The sequence below is a fragment of the Ceratotherium simum genome, chromosome 28 (assembly GCF_057802395.1).
Source record: "Ceratotherium simum simum isolate JZ-2026a chromosome 28, ASM5780239v1, whole genome shotgun sequence".
Classification (NCBI taxonomy): domain Eukaryota; kingdom Metazoa; phylum Chordata; class Mammalia; order Perissodactyla; family Rhinocerotidae; genus Ceratotherium; species Ceratotherium simum.
This window is the reverse complement of record NC_141927.1, coordinates 28,594,715-28,615,214: the sequence shown is the minus strand read 5'-3', so window position 1 is coordinate 28,615,214 and position 20,500 is coordinate 28,594,715. Positions and strand designations below refer to the sequence as shown.

General features: G+C 35.4%; 1 protein-coding gene across 6 annotated transcripts in view; it reads right to left on the bottom strand.

The window, feature by feature from the left end:
• The window catches only part of WRN (WRN RecQ like helicase), a 123,050-nt gene that overhangs the window by 83,705 nt on the left and 18,845 nt on the right, over window positions 1–20,500 (bottom strand). For all 6 annotated transcript variants that reach the window (XR_015548834.1, XM_087418488.1, XM_087418490.1 and 3 more), the window contains 8 exons: window positions 19,228–19,335; window positions 18,216–18,328; window positions 14,107–14,252; window positions 13,245–13,393; window positions 11,813–11,962; window positions 10,246–10,315; window positions 4,136–4,250; window positions 4–427 (listed from right to left, as the gene is read on the bottom strand). Coding sequence is in view for 5 of the 6 variants with exons in the window: in XM_087418488.1 (XP_087274614.1) it covers window positions 4–427; window positions 4,136–4,250; window positions 10,246–10,315; window positions 11,813–11,962; window positions 13,245–13,393; window positions 14,107–14,252; window positions 18,216–18,328; window positions 19,228–19,323 (1,263 nt within the window). In the remaining variant the exon portion in view is untranslated. The remainder of the gene's footprint in view (window positions 1–3; window positions 428–4,135; window positions 4,251–10,245; window positions 10,316–11,812; window positions 11,963–13,244; window positions 13,394–14,106; window positions 14,253–18,215; window positions 18,329–19,227; window positions 19,336–20,500) is intronic.

Below are 20,500 nucleotides of genomic sequence, written 5' to 3'. Positions count from 1 at the left end.
TACCTCAGGAGATTTGCAAGTAACATCACTAAGATTTTTTTCCTGAGCCTGCTGTTCCAAAATTTGGAGTTCATATTCTGTAATATCTAATGACATCACACAACTTCTTTCTGTATTCTCTTTCAACTTATTGTCTTCTAGTCCATCTTCAAATCCACTGTCTATTTTTTTAACTTCATTTCCAAGTACATTTTCTCCATCATGTTTAAATAAATCATCAAGTGTTATGTCCCATGTCTCATCTTCAACTTCAGTAAAAATTGTATGTTCTCTAATTTGTTTCTGTTGTACTCCACCAACAGTTGGATCTTCCAATGGTGATAAGTTAAAATTACTGGTGGGCCCCAGTTCAGTCTCGATAGAACCAAATATCATCTTCCTCAATGAACAGAGACTTTCTGAAATATCCTTCAATAGTATAGAAACCCTAAAAAAAATTTAAGAAAGGTTAATTCAACTTTAATTTCATTAACTATAAGGACACGTTTTAATGCTTTTTAATAAGTAGAAGCTTTCTAAACTGACCTTCACTTAAAGGACAGATTGGATTAAAGTTGCTCTTCATTCTCAAATTCCCACTATACGCGTAAAGCTTGTGGGCTACTCTCTAGTACAACAAAGCACTTCTGCATTCAACAGTTGACGTGTATGCTTACTAGGCATCAGTAGTGTTTGCTTCCAAACTAATTGTTTATGCCAGTTATACTTTTTAGAGTAATTAATTAAATTAAATGTAAATCAAATCAATGATACATGACCACCAAAAAAAAACCATTTCTTTGAATTCTAAGTTGAACATGTGGAAAGACTTTGCAAATTTCCTTTTAAAAAAAAAAGTTCTGTGTGATTAACTATAGTCGTACTCCCTATAAAAGTTTGGAGGAAAAATCTTAAAAAACTCCTAGGACTCTGCATTCAAACTGCTTCAAGTGTCTTAAGTTTTCACTCCATTTTAAAGAAACTGAAACTAGAAATTGTAGATGATACATTATGGGTGTGCTTTAAACAAGAAACACTGCAGAACTCCAAGCAGCAAGCCTATATTTAATGAAAAAGCCATGATGTATTATCAAAAGATTGGGAACCAAATATACATTAATATATTAGTTAAGTTAAAAGAAAATTTTTATCATCTCATGTTTTACCTAACTTTTTCAATTTACCAATCAATTACTAGTCCCAACTGCAACACATAAGAGTATTTATGTTATAATTCAAAAATGATGCCATTTTGCATCTTCAAAAACCTTAAAACCAAACTCATATTCTTTGGAATAGAAAAAAAACTTCCCATCAGTGGGAAAATATGACAAATGAGAAAATATGGAAAAGATGTATATAAACAAATATGAACTGTATATCTCAACTCCTTAATTAGAGTTGCTAATACAACATTCTAACTAAGTGACTTTAAATGGCTATATTATAACCAAACCTGATTAACTGGAAAGGAAAACCACAGCTAGAGTGTAAAATGAGGCACACTATCTTGTCTGTTTGTTATAGGGCTTATTAAAGCAATTTTTAGTTACTTCATAAAAGTGGATATTAGAGGGAGAAAAGGGAATATGAAGAGCAAAGAGACATTTTACTATTTAACTAATGCTTTTGTTTAGCTCTTCTAATTTTTCTGCATTAAAATCAATACTTAATAAAAGCTGACATGACTTTCAAAGTTTTATACTGATGATTCAAATAAAAATTTGATCATTCACAGAAATAAACTATCAAAAATGCTGAGTTGTTTCCATACTAAAAATAACACCATTAACAGCAATCCAAAGTTGGGCTCACACTTAAGGTGACAAAGTCTACATCGGTACAAACAACATCAAAAGAAAAATTAAGTTCAGAACCTAAAAACTCACTAACACTCTAAATTTTTCAAATCTTATGAAGAATATTTAGCATTATACACAGGTATTCAAATATAAGAACTACAGGCATACCTCATTTTATCGTGCTTCACTTTATTGTGCTTCATAGATACTGCATTTTTCACAAGACCCTTCACCAGCAAAAAGATTACTACTTGTTGAAGGCTCAGATGATGGTTAGCATTTTTTTAGCAATAAAGTATTTTTAATCAAGGTATGCACATTGCTTTTTTAGACGTAATGCACACTTAACAGGCTACAGCATAGTGTAAACATAACTTTTATATGCACTGGGAAAGCAAAAAATTCGTGTGACTTGCTTTTTTGCAATATTCACCTTATTGCCGTAGTCTAGAACTGAGCCCGCAATATCTCCGAGGTATGCCAAAATACTTTAGTAGAAACAGATAGGTGACACAGTTTAATTGTTAAATGCATAGAGAATGCTCTCATATATAAACATAGCAACAGTGACACACACATTGACTGACAAGATCGTAAGGGCTCATTTGTCTTGTGCTAACATCAGAAAATGACACGTTTCATGTAAGATAACTATTTACTCTAACACATATCAAAGGCTGTCCTACCTTCTTCAATAAAGCTTAGTGTACTTTTCCTTCTTTCTCAGGATTATTATTATGCATATTAGCAGCCTGCAGACAGTCTCAAGACCCAGCAGAATGTCAAGTACATGACAGCAATATAACAGACATGTATTGAATTTAAATCAATGACTAAGTAGTACTATATAATCCAATACCTTCCAGGCCCACTGAAGCATAAAGCTGTTCCCTTCTGTAACAAACCTCAAACTGCTCTATTTCAAGAGTTCTTAGTTTGAATTTTTAAAGTTTTATCCACTCCTTCACAGACTGCCAGCTGCAACTTCCAGCTGTTGTCATGTGCCTACCATTTGTTATCTATACCTGGTTTTCATTTTAAATGGATATCCAAGCTTGTCAAACAAGCAAATATGCTCTGAATGTGGCCTCCTGCACTCCACTGGGAATGCAGTTAAATGAGTTTGAATTCATGCTGATGGCATATATTTTGGCTGTTCAGAGGCCTTTTTTGTTCCCTCCCGGCTCTGAGGTGTAATCTAGATAAGTTAGGTATTAATATAGACTGCTTACAAAGAACCTGAAAATAAGAGATTTAACTAGTTCTTGTTTTGACATTAAAACAAGATTTATCTTTACTAAAAATGAATCCAGTATTTTCCATTCTTAAGTTTTAAGAAAACCTATTGAGCTTTGGTATTACAAAGCAAAGCATTAAGCATATGTAATTTACATTCAGTAGAAATGTTAATTGCTAGAACAAAAATCTGAAATGCATGTAAACATCACGTAAATGGTGATTTTTCTTCTTTCATGAAAGGAAAAATGTAAAAATGAATATGAAATGGCTTTATTGGTACCCTTCCCCATCTGACAGTGACATCTTTCCAAAATTCTCAAAGTTACTAAAACTACTAAAACAAATTGCTAGGAGGAAAAATGACTCTGAAAAACAGCTAAATTTCTATATTATATTTTGAAATCTCTCAATCAAAATATATATCACAAATCTCATCCAAAAAAGAATACATTAACATCACAATGTGTCAGAGTCAGAATTCTATTTCAACTAACTGCTTCACATTTCTACAAAGTATTTTTGACTCAAAATTATATTAACACATTGTAATCATTCACTGTTTAAGAGCATTCCTGCTTTGAAAGGAAGTAATGCAGCAATTAAGGCTAGGGCAAGGCCTGGTTCCAAAAAGAGTCAGCTATACGGCACCAGCAGTCCAATGTCTATTAATCCAAATATCTCTAGTTATCTAGTGCTTTAGCTATAAAAAGATCTTTAAAATCTGAATGCCTCTTGTTCTCATTGTCTACTGATGCATAAAAGTTGCTTTTATTTATAGATTTCAAGTGACTAAACTATAAATATAATTAAATGAAAGATGTCCATAAACAGAAAGAAAAATATAACTTTGAATCTTAAATATTTTACTTCATGTGGACTTATGAATTTTATTCTGCTTTGTTTCATAAAACATCCTATAAAGCAGACAGAGAAGCCCTTAAACGTTTTGATACATAATTTAACAATTGGCAAGATATTTCTTAAATTTATACATTAGTTTGTGTGCATATATTCAAGGAAATTTATATGAGTCTACCCTAACGAAAAGTAATTTTTCATATATAGGAAAATGCAATAGGAACAAAAAGAATCGATAAAAACAGATAATATTTAACCTCTGTGGATTTTCCAATTTTCTGAAAGTGTCAGGAAGATGCTTAACCAGATCCAGCACATCCTCAGAGATTGAAGTCAATTGTTTCTTCACATCACTAGGCAGTATTTCCTCCTCTAGAAAAACAGAATCAATATTAATTTTCAAACCACAAAGCAGAGATATTTATTTAGCCATTTATTTAAACAGTATTAGGGCTCACGTGTTCATTTTCTTTCCTTCAATGAATTCCAACAAAAAGACTTCCTTATCCTATACCCAAATCACCTCAGTCACTTTACTTCCCTTTCAAATTTTGCTATTTAAATTTTAGAATAAATGCCAAGTGATGTGCAGATATACATATTACAATCAAGTGGTTATCAACCTAGCCAGAAACAGAAGGTAGAAATAAGACTCTGAACCCATCTGTACTCTTTTAAAATCAGAAATCAATATAACACCATGTTGGCTGCTACTTATTAAATACAGTTTGGTAAACGTAACCTTACCCAACAGCCATTCCTCACTGCCCTCATTGCCAGTCATCACCAAAATAACATGCAAGCCTTTCTAATCAGTGATCATCTTCCAAACTCGCAACTTCATTCTGTCTGGTACACCATTCTCCACCAACACCACATAACCTGCCCTCCTTTCCCAAATCCCTCCTCTGCTTAGAATTTCTTACTCTTCATCAACACTTCTCTCTCTCTTTTTTTTTTATAATTTTATTTTTCCCCCAAAGCCCCAGCAGATAGTTGTATGTCACAGCTGCACATCCTTCTAGTTGCTGTATGTGGGACGCAGCCTCAGCATGGCCGGAGAAGCGGTGTGTTGGTGCGTGCCCAGAATCCGAACCTGGGCCGCCAGCAGCGGAGCGCGTGCACTTAACCGCTAAGCCACGGGGCAGCCCCAATCAACACTTCTCTTGTCCTTCAAAAAGTCCAGCTCCTCTGAAGCACACAACATAGGATTATACCATCTGCTATTCCTGATTGGTGCAGTTATCTTGTGATCTCAAAATAACAACCTTTCATTCATTGAAGATTTTAGTGCCTAGTTCACTGTCTTTCCCTTCACTACTACTGTAATCCCTAGTGATTTCAACATTTGCAGAGATGCTCTACCTAAAAGTATGGCCTGTTCAGTGCCTTCATCTCTCTATTTCCAACGTTTTCCTCAGCTGACCTCAGCCACCCATTCCTATAGTCACACCCCTGACCTTATAATTGCCAATAAAGTCACCACTTCCAAACTTCAATTGTAGGCATTACACCTTCTGAACATCAGCATGCTTTCTCCAATACAACAATTCTTTCACACTTTCGGAACTAAATCCATTGACCCTACACCTTTTCCTTATCCATTACCCTTCCCACTCCCACTCCCCACCATGTCTCACTTTCCTTTTTTACCCATATTATAGTAATCATTCCCTTCTATGGACTCTCAACTCTTTTGCTCTTTTCTCTCTCCACGGTACTTACCTGGCAAAACCCCCACTCTAACTAAACCCAGCTTTTTTATCAACTTGATGCCTATATCAAGCAGTTGAATATAGCTGAAAATAAAACACAACTATGACGACTCACTTCACTTTGCTTTAAACTCATGACACAGATCTCAAATGAACCCTCAGTGATGACTGGTAATTATTCTATATTTCCCACTTTCCCACTTTCAAGATGACTATTTCATACCTCTTTCTTTCTCTCCAAGACCCCAACATCTGCTTGTCCCTCCTTTTACTCAGGGAACAACTTCACCCCTTATGTCACTAAGAAAATAGAAAAAAGAAGAAAACTATTTCATCTTCTCACCCCCAATCTGCTAATTCATATCACTATTCCCATTTACAGCAAAACTCGTTGAAAAAGGTGTCCATACTCACTGTCTTAATTTTCTACTCCCATTTTCTCCTAAACCGACTCCAAGTAAGCTTTCACCCCCACCAGTAGGGCACAGCTGCTTTGGAAAGGTCACCGATGGCCTCCACACTGTCAAATCTAATTGTTGATTCTAGTCCTCATCTCACTCAAACTCTTGGAGGTATTTAAAATAGTTGGTAACTTCCTCATACTTAAAACGTGTTCGTCACTTAGCTTCTGAACACCACACCTCCTATACTTCCTCCATCATTCCTGCCCCTTCTCAGTCCTCTTGGCTGCACTCTCCTCCTCTTCCTGAGTGTTGGCCTGCCCTTGATGTCAGTAATTGGGCCTCTTCTGTTCTTTATTCCATTCACTCCCTATTTTATCTCATCTAGTTTCACTGTTTCAACTACCATCTGTATGCTGATGATTCCCTAAGTCACATCTTCAACCTCAACCTTTCCCCTCAACTACAGAACCACATTTCCAACTAAGATACTTTCTTGGATATCAATAGGCATCTAAAATTTAGCATGTCTAAAACTGAAATCTAGATTTTTCTCACCAAAACCTGCTCTTCCCATAATCTTTCCGCTGTAACTGGCCCTTCCATTCACTCAGCTGATCCTACCAAAATACCTTGATTCTTACCCCGTATGGAGAATTCATCAGCAAATCCTTCACAATGTATACCTTCAAAATATACACACAATCTGCCACTTCTCACCACCTCTACTGCTACCAGCCTAGTCTGGACAATTATCCTCTCTTGCCTGGACTATTACAATAGCCTAAACACTTGCCCTCTTATAGCAGCCAGAAAAATTATTTTAAAATAAACATTTAATCCTGCCATTCTCCTGCTCCAAATCCTGTAAGGGTTTCCCATCACTCATCATTGTATTTATTTTAGATAATAAAATATTAAGTCAGAATCACAGCTTATAAGGCCCTAAATGATCTAGACCAAGTTACTTTTTTAGTTTCATTTTCCTACTACTTCCACCCTTACTCATTTCTCTTCAGTTCTACTCACTGTTCCTCAAACAAGGCAAGCAGTCACCCTCAGAGGCTTTACTCTTTCCTTCCCCTATGCCTGCTATGTTCTTCCCTCAGGTATCTGCATGGCTCATTCCCTCACTTCAGTCAAATGAAGTGAAGGGGCTGGTCTGTTTTGTTTAGTGCATTTTCCCCAGCAACTGAACAGTGCCTGACCGATAATAAACACTCAACAAACATGTTATATGAATAAATGAATATTCCTTTTCCAAACCAAGCTTCTAAAAAAAGTTGTTTACACATGCTTTCTCACATTGCTTAGATCTAACTTAGTCCTTTATTCACGTTAATATGATTTCACCCACATCATTCCACTACTCCACTCTTGCTATGGTTATAGCACCTTCATGTTATCAAGCCTATGGACCCTTTTCTGTTTTAATAGCACAAGCCCCAAATGACCACTCTCTTCGAAACACTCTTTTGTCACCCAGCACACTTTTGCTGTAGTAGAGGGTTACAAATCACTGCCACATTGCCAAATCTAATAATTAATTCCAAGTCCTCAGTTTCTCAAACTCTCAGCTGAATTTAAAAGTTGATAACGTCTCCTACTGAAAACATGTTCTCCACTTGGCCTTTTGCACACCACACCTCCTAATTTCCTTCTATGCCTATGGCAACGCCTCTGCTGTCCCCTCCTCCATGCAAACTTTAAACACTAAGAGTTTCTCAAGAGTCTAAGCCCCAATTCTTTATCTCTAACTCCCAATTCTTTACCTTTAATTCAAACTGTCAACTGAGTTATAGGCTGTATATCTAAGTGCCCACTGGCCACCTCCACTTTGATATATCACAGCTTCCTTCCTTTAACATATCTAAAATCAACTGAATGACTCCTCATCCCCAAATCTTGCTCCTCCTTTTCAATGTTTTTCATCCCTGTTCCTCACGCCAACGACACAGGAATGACCCTTGACACATGGCTCTCATCATCACATCAAATTCTACTGATTCTACTGCTCTATTAAATGTATTTTGAATCTAGCCACTTCTCTATCCTCAATACAACCAACCAAGCCAGGTCACCATCACCTCCTCACTTGAATTACTGGCACAGCCTCCTAACGGGTCTTCCCACTGTGACCCTTGCCTCTGACAATCCATTTCTGCTCTATAGCCCCAGTTGTTGTTATTTTTTTTTAATGTAATTCATGTCACCCTTGTGTTTAAAACACTCAATAGCTCTTAGGAGATAATGTAAACTCCTTAACATGCCCTATCTGCTTTCGTGTTTCTGCTTCTCCTTCATCCCTCATCCTGTCATATTCCATTGTTCACCATACCAAACTACTTTCAATTCTCTATTGATAACATGATTTCTCTTACCTCTGAAACTCTGCACCTGCTATTTCCTGTGCCTACGACACTTTCCATGTACTCTTCAGCTAGCTAAGTCCTGCTCATATTTCAGGTCTTGCCTTAAACATCACTTTCTCCAGAAAATATTCTCTAATACCTAGAAATATGCAGTGGATGCCTCTCCTATGTGCTAACAACTGCACCTTGTTTTCCCACATCATAAAAAATCATCTCCCTACATTGCAATTGCCTTTTTTGTTCATCTGTATCTCCCATTAAACGGTAGGTTTCCCTCTCAGGAAACAGATTATGCCTGTCTTGTTCACTACTGTATTTCCATACTGTAAAGTGCTCAACAATATTTAATAAAGGAATAAATACATAATTAACTACTATCTGATTTAGTGCTTATTAACTACCTAATATTTTAACAGTGAGGAACAATGTGAAAATATCCTTTTATTTCCTGATGTTCTAATCTATTTTTATCCTTTAGTAAAAAGAAAAAACACAATCTTATAACATAAACTGAAAGTGGTCATTTGAAAACATCATCTATGTATACATCAGAGAAATTCAAGAAAGGTGAGGCTGATACCTCTGGCTTAATAACACGAAGGAAGGAAGGGAGGGAGAGAAAAAAAGAAATGATAATCTTAGTTAAAATTCCCTGGGATGCTAGTCAAGTTACTTCTCTTCAGATATTACAATATACTTACACAGATAACGTAATAGAGGATAGAAGTAAGGGTCAAAGAATGTAGTATTGCAGTGACAGGTACACAGACACCAGGACTTCAGTACCAACTTATAAATATATGTTACTTTAGTGAGAAATATCTTAAATGTTCCTCAGAAGCATTTTAATCAGACAAAATTGCGAGTGTCACCTACGAGCAATTCTGCAAACTATAAAATCAGAAAATTATGAACCCCCTCTGTTGAATTTAATTCTAATACGAGTTAAATAAGTTCTTATATATAAGGAGAGAAAGAAGTATTAGAAATCTTCTACCTTAACATGTAAAGAGGCAGGGTCTACCACAGAGGGTATGGATCCCTTCTCAATGACAATTATAAAGGATATTATACAATTTTATATGAGGACGTCATACCATATTTTTAAATTTATTTAGCAAAATCACCTAATTTAATTAACATCTTAACAACCATAATTATTTAAAATCTCCAAAAAGCAGCCATAAGAATAGTAATAACAGCTCTATACAGATCGATATAGGTGCTTTGAATATTGTGTCTCTTTTAGTGCTCACGACTATTCTATGAAATAGATATTATGCTATCACGCACATTCCCAACACGGGGAAACGGGTGAATTCCAGGTCACATGGCTGGGACTCCACTGCTGGTCTATGTGACACAAAAGCCTGTGTTCTTCCACGCTACTCTGCAGACCTGCCATCAGTGACCTATCGAGATATCAGAGACAGGCACTGGAGATGAATGGAGTGGCCATTCTTTCTGGGGAAAAACAGCAGCGTTATCCTACCCTGGAGAAAATTTAGAAATTTAAACCAGGGCACTATAAAGCATCTTATATACCTTAAATTTTTATAGCAAGGATGTGTAATCCCCAGACTGGGAGACAGCTGGCTGTATCACTGATGTTTTCAAAGCCACAGAGCCCCAACGCTAGAAGGCTAAGCAACAGCAATGCTACAGAGTAAAAGTAGTAAGTCTTGCTTTGCCAAAAGTAACATGGCTGAAACCCTAAGCTTTGGTCAAATAGATCTTACCCTAATGTCAAAACTGCCCAGGCACTCAAGAAGTTGTCATAATACTTAGTATTTCACACGTGTGAATATTGTCTTTTTGGAGATAAACCTCACAAAAGAGCAAATTAAAATTTTATCTTTTATTTTAGATCATAACATACCTTTATTTATAGCAAACATTTGCATAGCATCACCCAAAATTTCTAATTTTCGATAAATAATGAGGCCAGCCTACAGAAAAACGGAAAAATGAAAAGAGCATACTAAAGATCACCAAAATAAAACTCTATGTCCCATCTTTACAAAAATCCAAAACAACGATTCCCAAAGCACCCAAAAAGCTGAATTCAACCTATTATGTTATGCAAAGATCTAAATGCCTTCATTTATTCACCACTGCAATTGTGAGAATGAACAAATTAAACGATCTACACCTTAAAATAAAAGTTTAAGTTTTCACCTTTTAACATCCAATATTATAAGCAGGTTATCCCAATCAAATGACTTACAAATGGAATTGAACAAAATATAATCAAATAAGAGAAATCTGGTTTTTTTGTGGGGTTTTTTTTTTTTTTTTTTTTTTTTGGTGAGGAAGACTAGCCCTGAGCTAACACCTGTTGCCAATCCTCCTCTTTTTTTTGCTGAGGGAGATTGGCCCTGGGCTAACATCCATGCCCACCTTCCTCTACTTTATATGTGGGATGCCTGCCACAGCATGGCTTGATACGCAGTGCACAGGTTCAAGCCTGGGATCCGGACCTGTGAACCCCGGGTCGCCAAAGCAGAATGCGTGAACTTAACCACTACATCACCAGGTTGGCCCAAGAGAAATCTGTTTTGACTATAGATATCCATTCCCCATATCTCATGAAATCAGCTGAGAACATTAGGGTATAAACAGTCCTCCTTCTAGGTTTACTATTTATAAGAACAATGAAGTCACACTGATGTTTCATGGATAAAAATGCTACAGAACTTGTGTTAGTTCTGAACAAGTTTTATGATGTTTTTAAACAGAACATAAGGGAAAATTATCCTATTTCCCAAAAAAACTGCATTTTTTTCTGTTTATGGATAAAAGGAGCTTCCATTCCTAAAAACAGATGCAAAAAGGGAAACAAGATACTCATCTACAAATATAAGTATGAATTAGGGAAAAATAAATCCACTGGGACATAAAATACATTTCTTGAGAAAAAGAAACCAGTAGTGCTATATATATAAAGATAAGCCCATATTTCACTATAAATATGAAAATACATCTGAGTAACAGCTAAATTTGGAAGTAATTTTTCTAAATTTTTACCACATTTAAATATAAATATAAGAAATAAGGCCAGTTTCAATATAGAAACTCTCTTGTAATTATTTTATTCTGAAGTTGCTTATAAATCAAATACATCATCAATACCATTTGTGCTTGCTCAATCTGGGCTTATTAGCGTTTCATGTTTTCAGAGAACTCACATTTTTTACATACAAATTAGACATTATTTTGGCTTCATGACAATAAAAATAACTAGCATTAAACAAACAATCTGTTGATTGGTACTTGCTAATTAATATTGAGAATTAACAGTTTCACTAAACGTCTTCCTAAGCATTTTTAATGCCAAACTGATTTAAAATATTTTAGTTGAGTTTGTGCCACAATAAAATTTTTCTAAAGTAATTTATTATAAGGTTTAAAAAATACATCATAGTCTAAAGATCTTTGTTACATACATAAGCATCAGTGGCTGCATACACTTTCTGATCTTCAGTGAGAGGAAAATTATTCCAATTGCTACAGCGGACAGACTTGTCTTTCAGAAGCTGTTTACCAAACAGGTGTTGAACCAAACCATTGAGGCTCCAGGTCTCTGCACATCTCAGCTAGAAGTAATAAAAAACCAACATAGCAAATATCACTTCCTTCTATTTTCGGATATTCCTAAATACCACCAAATGACTATGCCACAAATAAAGTTGGAAATGTTATACCAAAATATAAGGAAGGCAGAGATAGTCCTCAATAAATTTCCTGTCACTAGAAACGTCATTTGCAGTGGTAGTCCTTAATAAATTTCCTGTCACTAAAAATCTCCTTTGCAGTACACATTATAAGAATTTAATTCTGGGATCAAGACTATGCGGTGTGTGAGTGTATGTATATGCATGTGTGTGTGTGTGTATATATATATATATATATACATGGAGTACTACTCAGCCACAAAAAAAGATGAAATCTTGCCACTTACAACAACATGGATAGACCTTGAGGGTATTATGCTAAGTGTAATAAGTCAGATGGAGAAAGACAAATACTGTATGATTTCACTCATGTGGAAGATAAAACAAAATAAACAAACAAAACATAAAACAAAAAGAAACACATAGTTACAGAGAAGAGATTAGAAGTTACCAGAGGGGGAGGGGAGTGGGGAGAGGGCAAAATGGGTAAAGGGGGCCAACTTCGTGGTGGAAACTAGATTTTGGTGGTGAGCACATTATAGTATACACAGAAGTTGAATTATAATGTTGTACACATGAAACTTACATAATGTTATAAACCAATGTCAGCTCACTAAAAAAGTTAAAAATTAAAATTAAAAAAATTTAATTCTGGAATTTCCCCAATAGGTACTAAAATTCTTGGACTGTAAAGTATTGTTCATGGAAAAAAGTTGAATAGGTTGGTAGGCTTTCTACTTCCCAGCCAAAGAATACTTGGCTAAATACGAGAATTTAACTTAATGACTACATTAATAAAATATGTGAAATATAGGTAATGGAACTGATAGTCAAATTTCCACTAAGAGCATCATACCACTGGAGCAGCATTATGCTCTCCCTTAAAAAAAGAAAAAAGGTATTGATATAAATGGATGAAAGAGAGAAACTTAAAATGCAATATTTAAATTTGCAAATATATGAAACAAAGTGCAACAATACTAAATATGGGGGGGTTGCTTGTTTAAAGAAATTATTTGCTAAGGCAATGGATTAGAACTAAAGGTTTTTGTTATGTAACACTCATTTGGGACTTCTTTATTGTTACAAAAACATTATACGGCTTAAATTCTTTTTTCAAAAAATCTAACAGTCAGATAGAGGGGACATTCAGTGAAGTACAAATTTATCTTGTTTATGAAAATAATATATGTATTACATTTACCTTTTCATTTGCAACATCTCTCAGCTCCAGAAAACTCTTCAATTTGATGTCAAAGTCACGCAGAAGTTTCCGCTGATCTCCTTCAATTCCTACACCTGCTTTTTTAATTGCTTCATTTTCAAGCAACATTTTTAATCCCTGAGGAAAACCTGTAACATTTTATTATGATTTCCACAGGTTCTATCAAGTATGATGGATTTATTTTCTACTTCCTACACATTCTATATTTAGATTTAGGTTTAGGTTTATATTAAGTTTAAATTCAGAAACACCCTCACTTTGAGTATTTCTTTTCTTACGTAAAGCAAAAGTTCTGGGCCGGCCCTGTGGCTTGGTGGTTAAGTGCGCGCACTGCAATGCTGGTGGCCCGGGTTCGGATCCCAGGTGCGCATAGAGGCACCACTTCTCCGTCCATCCTGAGGCCGAGTCCCACATACAGCAACTAGAAGGATGTGCAGCTATGACATACAACTATCTACTGGGGCTTTGGGGGGAAAAAATTAAATAAATAAAATCTTAAAAAAAAAAAAAAAAAAAAAAAAGTTCTGACAGATAAACAACAAGAAAAACAAGTAGTTTGAGTGTTACCTCTACTAACACTAACAGTACATTCCTGGTCATTTTGCCTCTCTAAACTTCAGTTCTCTACTGTCTAACACAGGAATAACATCAACGCCTGACAGAGATGTTGTGAAAATTAAATAAAACAGGGATATGAGTGAATCAGGTGTAACATAAATACTTAAATAAATGGAAGGTGATGAGAGAAGCACTAGCTAATTCAAGAGCTTAATTTTATAGGGATAAAGTTGACATAATACAATTATCTATCATATAGAAATGAAACAAAAGAGATACAAACCTGACATAGAAGAAATATGAAACAAGTAACATTTGCTCTCTGACACACACAACTGAATTAGTGCAACTGTGCCCAGTCTCCCTTTCTTGTATATCGGGGGCCATTCCATGTCAAATCCTACCACATCTCCATCAGACAGACTCATGCTAAAGGGGGAAAAATAGTAGAAATTAATTACATTAAAATTTTAACTTCTGCATAACTAAACACATCATTCAAAAGTTAAAAGAGGGCCGGCCACAGGGCTTAGCGGTTAAGTGCGCGCGCTCCGCTACTGGCGGCCCGGGTTCGGATCCCGGGTGCGCACCGACGTGCCGCTTCTCCGGCCATGCTGAGGTGGCGTCCCACATGCAGCGGCTGGAAGGATGTGCAACTATGACATACAACTATCTACTGGGGCTCTGGGGGGAAAAAAGGAGGAGGACTGGCAAATGGTGTTAGTTCAGAGCTGGTCTTCCTCAGCAAAAAGAGGAGGATTAGCATGGATGTTAGCTCAGGGCTGATCTTCCTCACAAAAAAAAAAAAAAGTTAAAAGAGAAGCCGTACGCAGTAGAAGATATCTTTCCTACACATAACTGATAATGAATAGCCAGAAAATATTAAAAATTCCTTGAAAAATCAGTAAGCAAAAGACAAATAATCCAGTGAAAAAATGGAGAAAAATAACACAAATAACATATAAATAGCAATTCCCAAAAGGAAATCTAAATGGTCAACAAATCTAAATAAATATGCAAAGACAAAAAATCTCACTAGAAATCAGAAAAATGCAAATAGATTAAATCTATACAATTTTATATTTATCTGATTGGCAAAAATTCAAGCCTCAGAATATCAAGTGCTGAGAAGGATATTTACCAGTGGGACCACTCATATACTGGTGCATGTTTAACTTGGTAAAATCCTTTTGGAAAAAGCTTTAACAATATTTAGCTGAAGATGTATAAATACTATGACCCAGCAAGCTTTTCTCATATGTATGTGAAACTCTCGTATGTGCAGAACCAAACAGAAATGTTTAAGAATGGTCATTGCAGTACTGTTCCTACTGGCAAAAGTGGAAACAAACTCTATTTCCATCAACAAAAGAAGGGGCAAATTGTGGCATACTGAAACAATGGAATATTATATACAAGTTAAAATAGAAATACATACACCAAAAAGAAAAATTGTCAAAAACATAAAATGTTGAGTGAAAAAGACAAGTGGCAGAATACAGACATAGTTTGATAGTATTTTTTAAAGTTTTTAAATGGGCAAAATAATAGTATATGATATTTTGGGATATAAAATTATGAATATTAGGGGCCGGCCTGGTAATGTAGCGGTTAAGTGTGTGTGCTCCGCTTCAGCGACCTGGGGTTCGCAGGTTCCAATCCCGGGCACGCACTGACACACCACTTGTCAAGCCACGCTGTGGTGGCGTCCCATATAAAGTAGAGGAAGATGGGCACGGATGTTAGCCCAGGGCCAATCTTCCTCAGCAAAAAGAGGAGTATTGGCATCAGATGTTAGCTCAGGGCTAATCTTCCTCACAAAAAAAAAAAAAAATTATGAATATTATAGAAAACTCTTGAGGGAATGCTAAACACTGAATTCATGATAGAAATGATCTCAGAGGGCTACAGAGGGGAGAATCAGAAAGGGCTTACACGGGCCCTCAGCTATATTTATTGTTTCATTTCTTAATAGAGATTTGAAGAAAATAAATACTAAGATTTAAAAAAGCTAGGTGGGAGGAATATGGGTGCTTGTTACATTGTTATCTACTATTGTTTATATTTGCCTATTTCACAATTTTTAAAAATTAAAAATGTGTTTTAAAAATTATAAAACACTCTACTTCTGCTTTGGGCCAAGATGGAATACTAGTGATCGGACATACCTTTCCTCCATGAACAAACAGAAAATGGGAAAAAATATATAAACAGTTTTCAGACACTGGACAATAGGCAGTACAGGACTATGCCCTCTGAAGGAAGGGAAACAAAGGGGAACCCTACTGTTGCCCCAGCTTTCTGCCTAGAACACTTTCCAGATAACAGAACAGGGAGGAGAATCCAAAGCAGAGCACTGAGTTGGCGAGACAGGGTTCAGAGCCAGAGAGGTTGAGGCAGCTGGAAGTCGTGGGTAGAGTTTTGGAGAGGAGGGAGCCTGGCAAGCTAGGGAGCTCACGCAGGCATAGAGTGAAACTATGAGGCTAGACAAAGAACAACCAGGGAACTGTATGCTGAACAACTATGTATGCCCATACAGAGGAAGAGGCATTAAAGTTCTGAAAAGTCGGAGTAGAGATTCCTGTTGACCACCTGGGGCAGTCAGCAAAGACTCTAGAGGGATCACACCTTATTGTAGGGCTAAATTATCCCCAGAGTGAAGGGTATTGTAGACCTGCCTAATAAAGCCTAAAAATAAGCATCAAATTGTACAGCTGATCTTAGGTAACTTAACTGCCCGACAGAGCAAAGCTCCTTTCTTGGTAGGAAAACAACAAAATCTAACATTCAACAAGGTAAAATCACAATGTCCATTCAAAAATAGTCCAGCCATGAGAAAAAACAGGAAAATGTGACCCATAACCAAGATAAAAATCATTTAATAGAAAAAATAACTAGAATAATGGAATTAACAGACAAGGACATTAAAACAGCTATTATAAATATGCTGAATATGTTCAAAGATTTAAAAGAAAACATGAATATGATGAGAGCTAAACGTAAGATACTAAAAAAAAAGAAACAAATGGAACTTCTAGAGGTAAAAAATACAATAAAATTAAAAATTCAGAGGATGGGATAACAGCAGATCAGACACTACAGAAGAAAAAAATAAGTGAACTTGCAGACATAGCAAAATAAACTATTCAAACTGAAGCATAAAGAGAAAAAAGAATGAAAGAAAAACAAAAAAAGACTGAAAGGAAGAGAGCCTCATGACCAATGACACAGTCATTAAGTGTGTATTGAGAGTGCCAGGAGAAAAGAGTAACAGAACAAGAGAAAAAAAATTTGAAAACATTTTTTAAATTTGATGAAACTATAAACCCACAGATCCAAAAAGCTAATGAACCCCCAAGCGAGATAAATACAAGCCACACTACACAAAGGCATATCATAATCAAATTGGTGAAAACTGGTAATAGCAAAAATCCTTCAAGTGGCCAGAGAAGGTGAAAAAAACCCTGCTGCCTTTCATAAAACACATGCAATTCATCAAAACTACAGTCTTCAAACCACTTACGCTTACTGCCTTCAGATATGACATACTACGGCACAGTCAAAGCTAAGATGGTGGCGTTAATATATAATCATAAACAGAATTTACCCTTCTCCATGAGACAAATTTAAATCTATATAATGAGACCCAAAAGTGGTCAGATAACTACAGTGGGAGGGAGGACACCTGAATGCTATCTAGAAGACATCTCACCAGGAGACCGTTAACAAGCAGCTTAACTTATCTCTGCTTCTTTTAACCCAATGTATAACAGTTTGAAAAAAAAAAAAAAAAACAGAATAAATATAACAACTTCAAATATCTGAGTGAATTCCTTACTAATTCTCCCTGTAAAATGCTTCAAGGGTCATAGATTGTATTATTGCAGAGTCCTAATTTAACAAGGCAATTGAAAAATACTAGCAGTTATTTCTGATGTTCTTTTTAAGGATCATTTGCTATAGCTGTGGCTAACTAAATGCAACAGAGCCAATCACAACCATTATTAAATATTACTATGTTGGCCTTTTTTACGAACTATAAACGGGCATTTACAAGTTGAGTAATTCTTGCATTTTTTTTCCTAGACTGGTGAAATAAACATAAGTTCAGTAGTTCTATATATAACATCTTAAGAACTGAAAGTAAAAAAATTAGCTAAAGTAATAGAAAGGTTTATGAATGAACAAACAGGTACATTACAAATGTAATTCAGTGATTTTAAGTTTTTATTTAAAAAGTGGAATTAGAAATTAGCAATATTCTACATGTAGAAATAATTATCTATTGAACACATCTCAACTGTAAAATTCAATATGCTTATAGATATTACCATAACAGTTACCTTCTTAGGGTCCAAATTCAAATGAAACTAAGAAATTCAAATCTCTTACCTAATATCTTCTGATAGGAAAGAACAATCACTAGCTTCATAACTGTACACAACGGATCCAGTGAATTCTAAGAAGGGGAGGTCATCTTTAAAAACACTCTTCTGAATAGATGCCTTGAGTTAAACAAAATTCCAAAAAGGCACAAAGTTCATAAATAATACATGTTCATTTAAATAATAAAGTTCACTGAAGCATTCAAATTATACTTCTAAGTTTTATCAACTAATTCTTTATAGACTAATTAAGTCACAAGGACAATTTACAAAGATAAAGCCACCCACTGTAAAATTATTTTCTAAGAAGTTTATTTGCAAGCTTCTAATCCTATTTTCATGAAAGTATTTTATTAATTTTTTTCTGTAATTCTGCTAGTATTCTAGGTGTAATAAGGTTGCCTTAAAAATGCTGAAGACTGAGGCCGGCCCAGTGGCGTAGTGGTTAAGTTCGTGCACTCCGCTTGGGCGGCCCAGGGTTTGTAGGTTTGGATCCCGGGTGCAGACTTACACAGCACTCATTAAGCCATGCTGTGGCAGCATCCCATATACAAAATAGAGGAAGATGGGTACAGATGTTAGCTCAGCGCTAATCTTCCTTAGCAAAAAGAGGAAGATTGGCAATGGATGTTAGCTCAGGGCCGATCTTCCTCACCAAAAAAAAAAATGCTGAAGACTGGTTGGTAGATCTCAAATCTACGAGGACTTAAACTTGATTAATCAGAAAAATTCACTGAAGTAAATACTATTCTAAATTATCATCTGAATTGGAACAAACTAGTAAGGTCAACCATGCAAACTAGCTAAAAAGGGCAAGTACTGACTAAGAATTCTCATTTTGTAAACCCAGTTAAAATTTAATCCCATTCACCCATTCAATGACTAGATTCTGGTTCATTCACACAACGGCAACTCTAACTTAACTAACGACCTGAAGTTCACAAGTGAAGACTGACTTATTTTACAGTCCAATTTACATTAAACTTCCCATCTGAAAGAACAATTGATAAATTGCATACCTTTCTTTCTTCTACAGCACATCTTTTATTCTGCATAGACATCCATTCAGGAAGTTTCCGCTGCTTTGCAGTTATTTCCAGTTTTTTTCCATTCATCTTTAAAAGGCTCTAGTTGCAAAGTCCAAAAAACAATTACTTTGTGAATAAACACAGTACAACCTTTGAAAAAAACTCAAAGACAGGCCTGTCAATATGTTTGAAGAACCAAATACATATTTTTAAAGTAAGTTATGGCATCTAGGCCCAAGTACAGGTTATCAGAGCTGGAATCCCAAAAGGAAAAGAAACAGATAAAACATGCTAGATCTAATCACTATACATTTAGTATTTCTTCTTTGTAAAATACGTGAGCCAGTTTAATTGAGTTCTAAGGTTCTAGCAGTTTCAAAATCCTATTATTCTATGACTTCGATCCTTTCAAAGAATAATCTTTATCTCATTAACAATGAGAGTCCTTGGGTATAAAAATTGTTATAAATTTTTAACATTTTTAATTTTCTTATCATCTGTCCTAAGATCTAAGTAAACTCAGCAAACTGTTAGATTGGTTCACAAATCTACCTTCAGATGAATTTTGAGACAGATAACAGCTTTTCTATACTAAGGTTTTCTTATTACGCTCTTGGCCTAGCAAGCGAACAAGTTTCCCTAAGAATAAGAGTCTCACAGAGGATATTTTTTAAAAATCTGTTACTAGCTTTGAGGGCTCTCCTCAGTGCAAACCAAACTTCAAGAATGGTTATAGAGAACACAATGAATAGGAGAACCATGACATACTCTTTTTGTTAATGGTAAAATGGATCCATACCCTCATGTGACTTAACATACTAAATTGAAGTAGCCTTAAGTTCTTAATAAAATTCTTCAAATCCCAACCTTAGTTCCTATTATCTCAAATTTCTAGTAAAAGGGCAGCAGTCTTGAATATATACCTGAAGATTCTTATGATGAAACATGGTTAACATGAAATAATCAAAGCAACTATTTACGATTTAGGGATAGCCTGTTATCCCTATTGATATTCAGCAATATAAACTTAGAAGAAAATAAACAATGTCTGGCAAGTATCCATTTTAATTGCTCATTTTTCCAAACATAAACCCCCAAAACTGCAAAAATTGATAATTAATGGAAGAAAATTTTAAAAGATTAATTTAGCACACATAAATTTTCTATATAGAACTCCACCACTCTTATTCATTGGGAAAGAAAGGATTAACAGTAGGCTGGTAACTCATTCTCCCTACTGGGGGATTCCAGTAAACATGCTAAT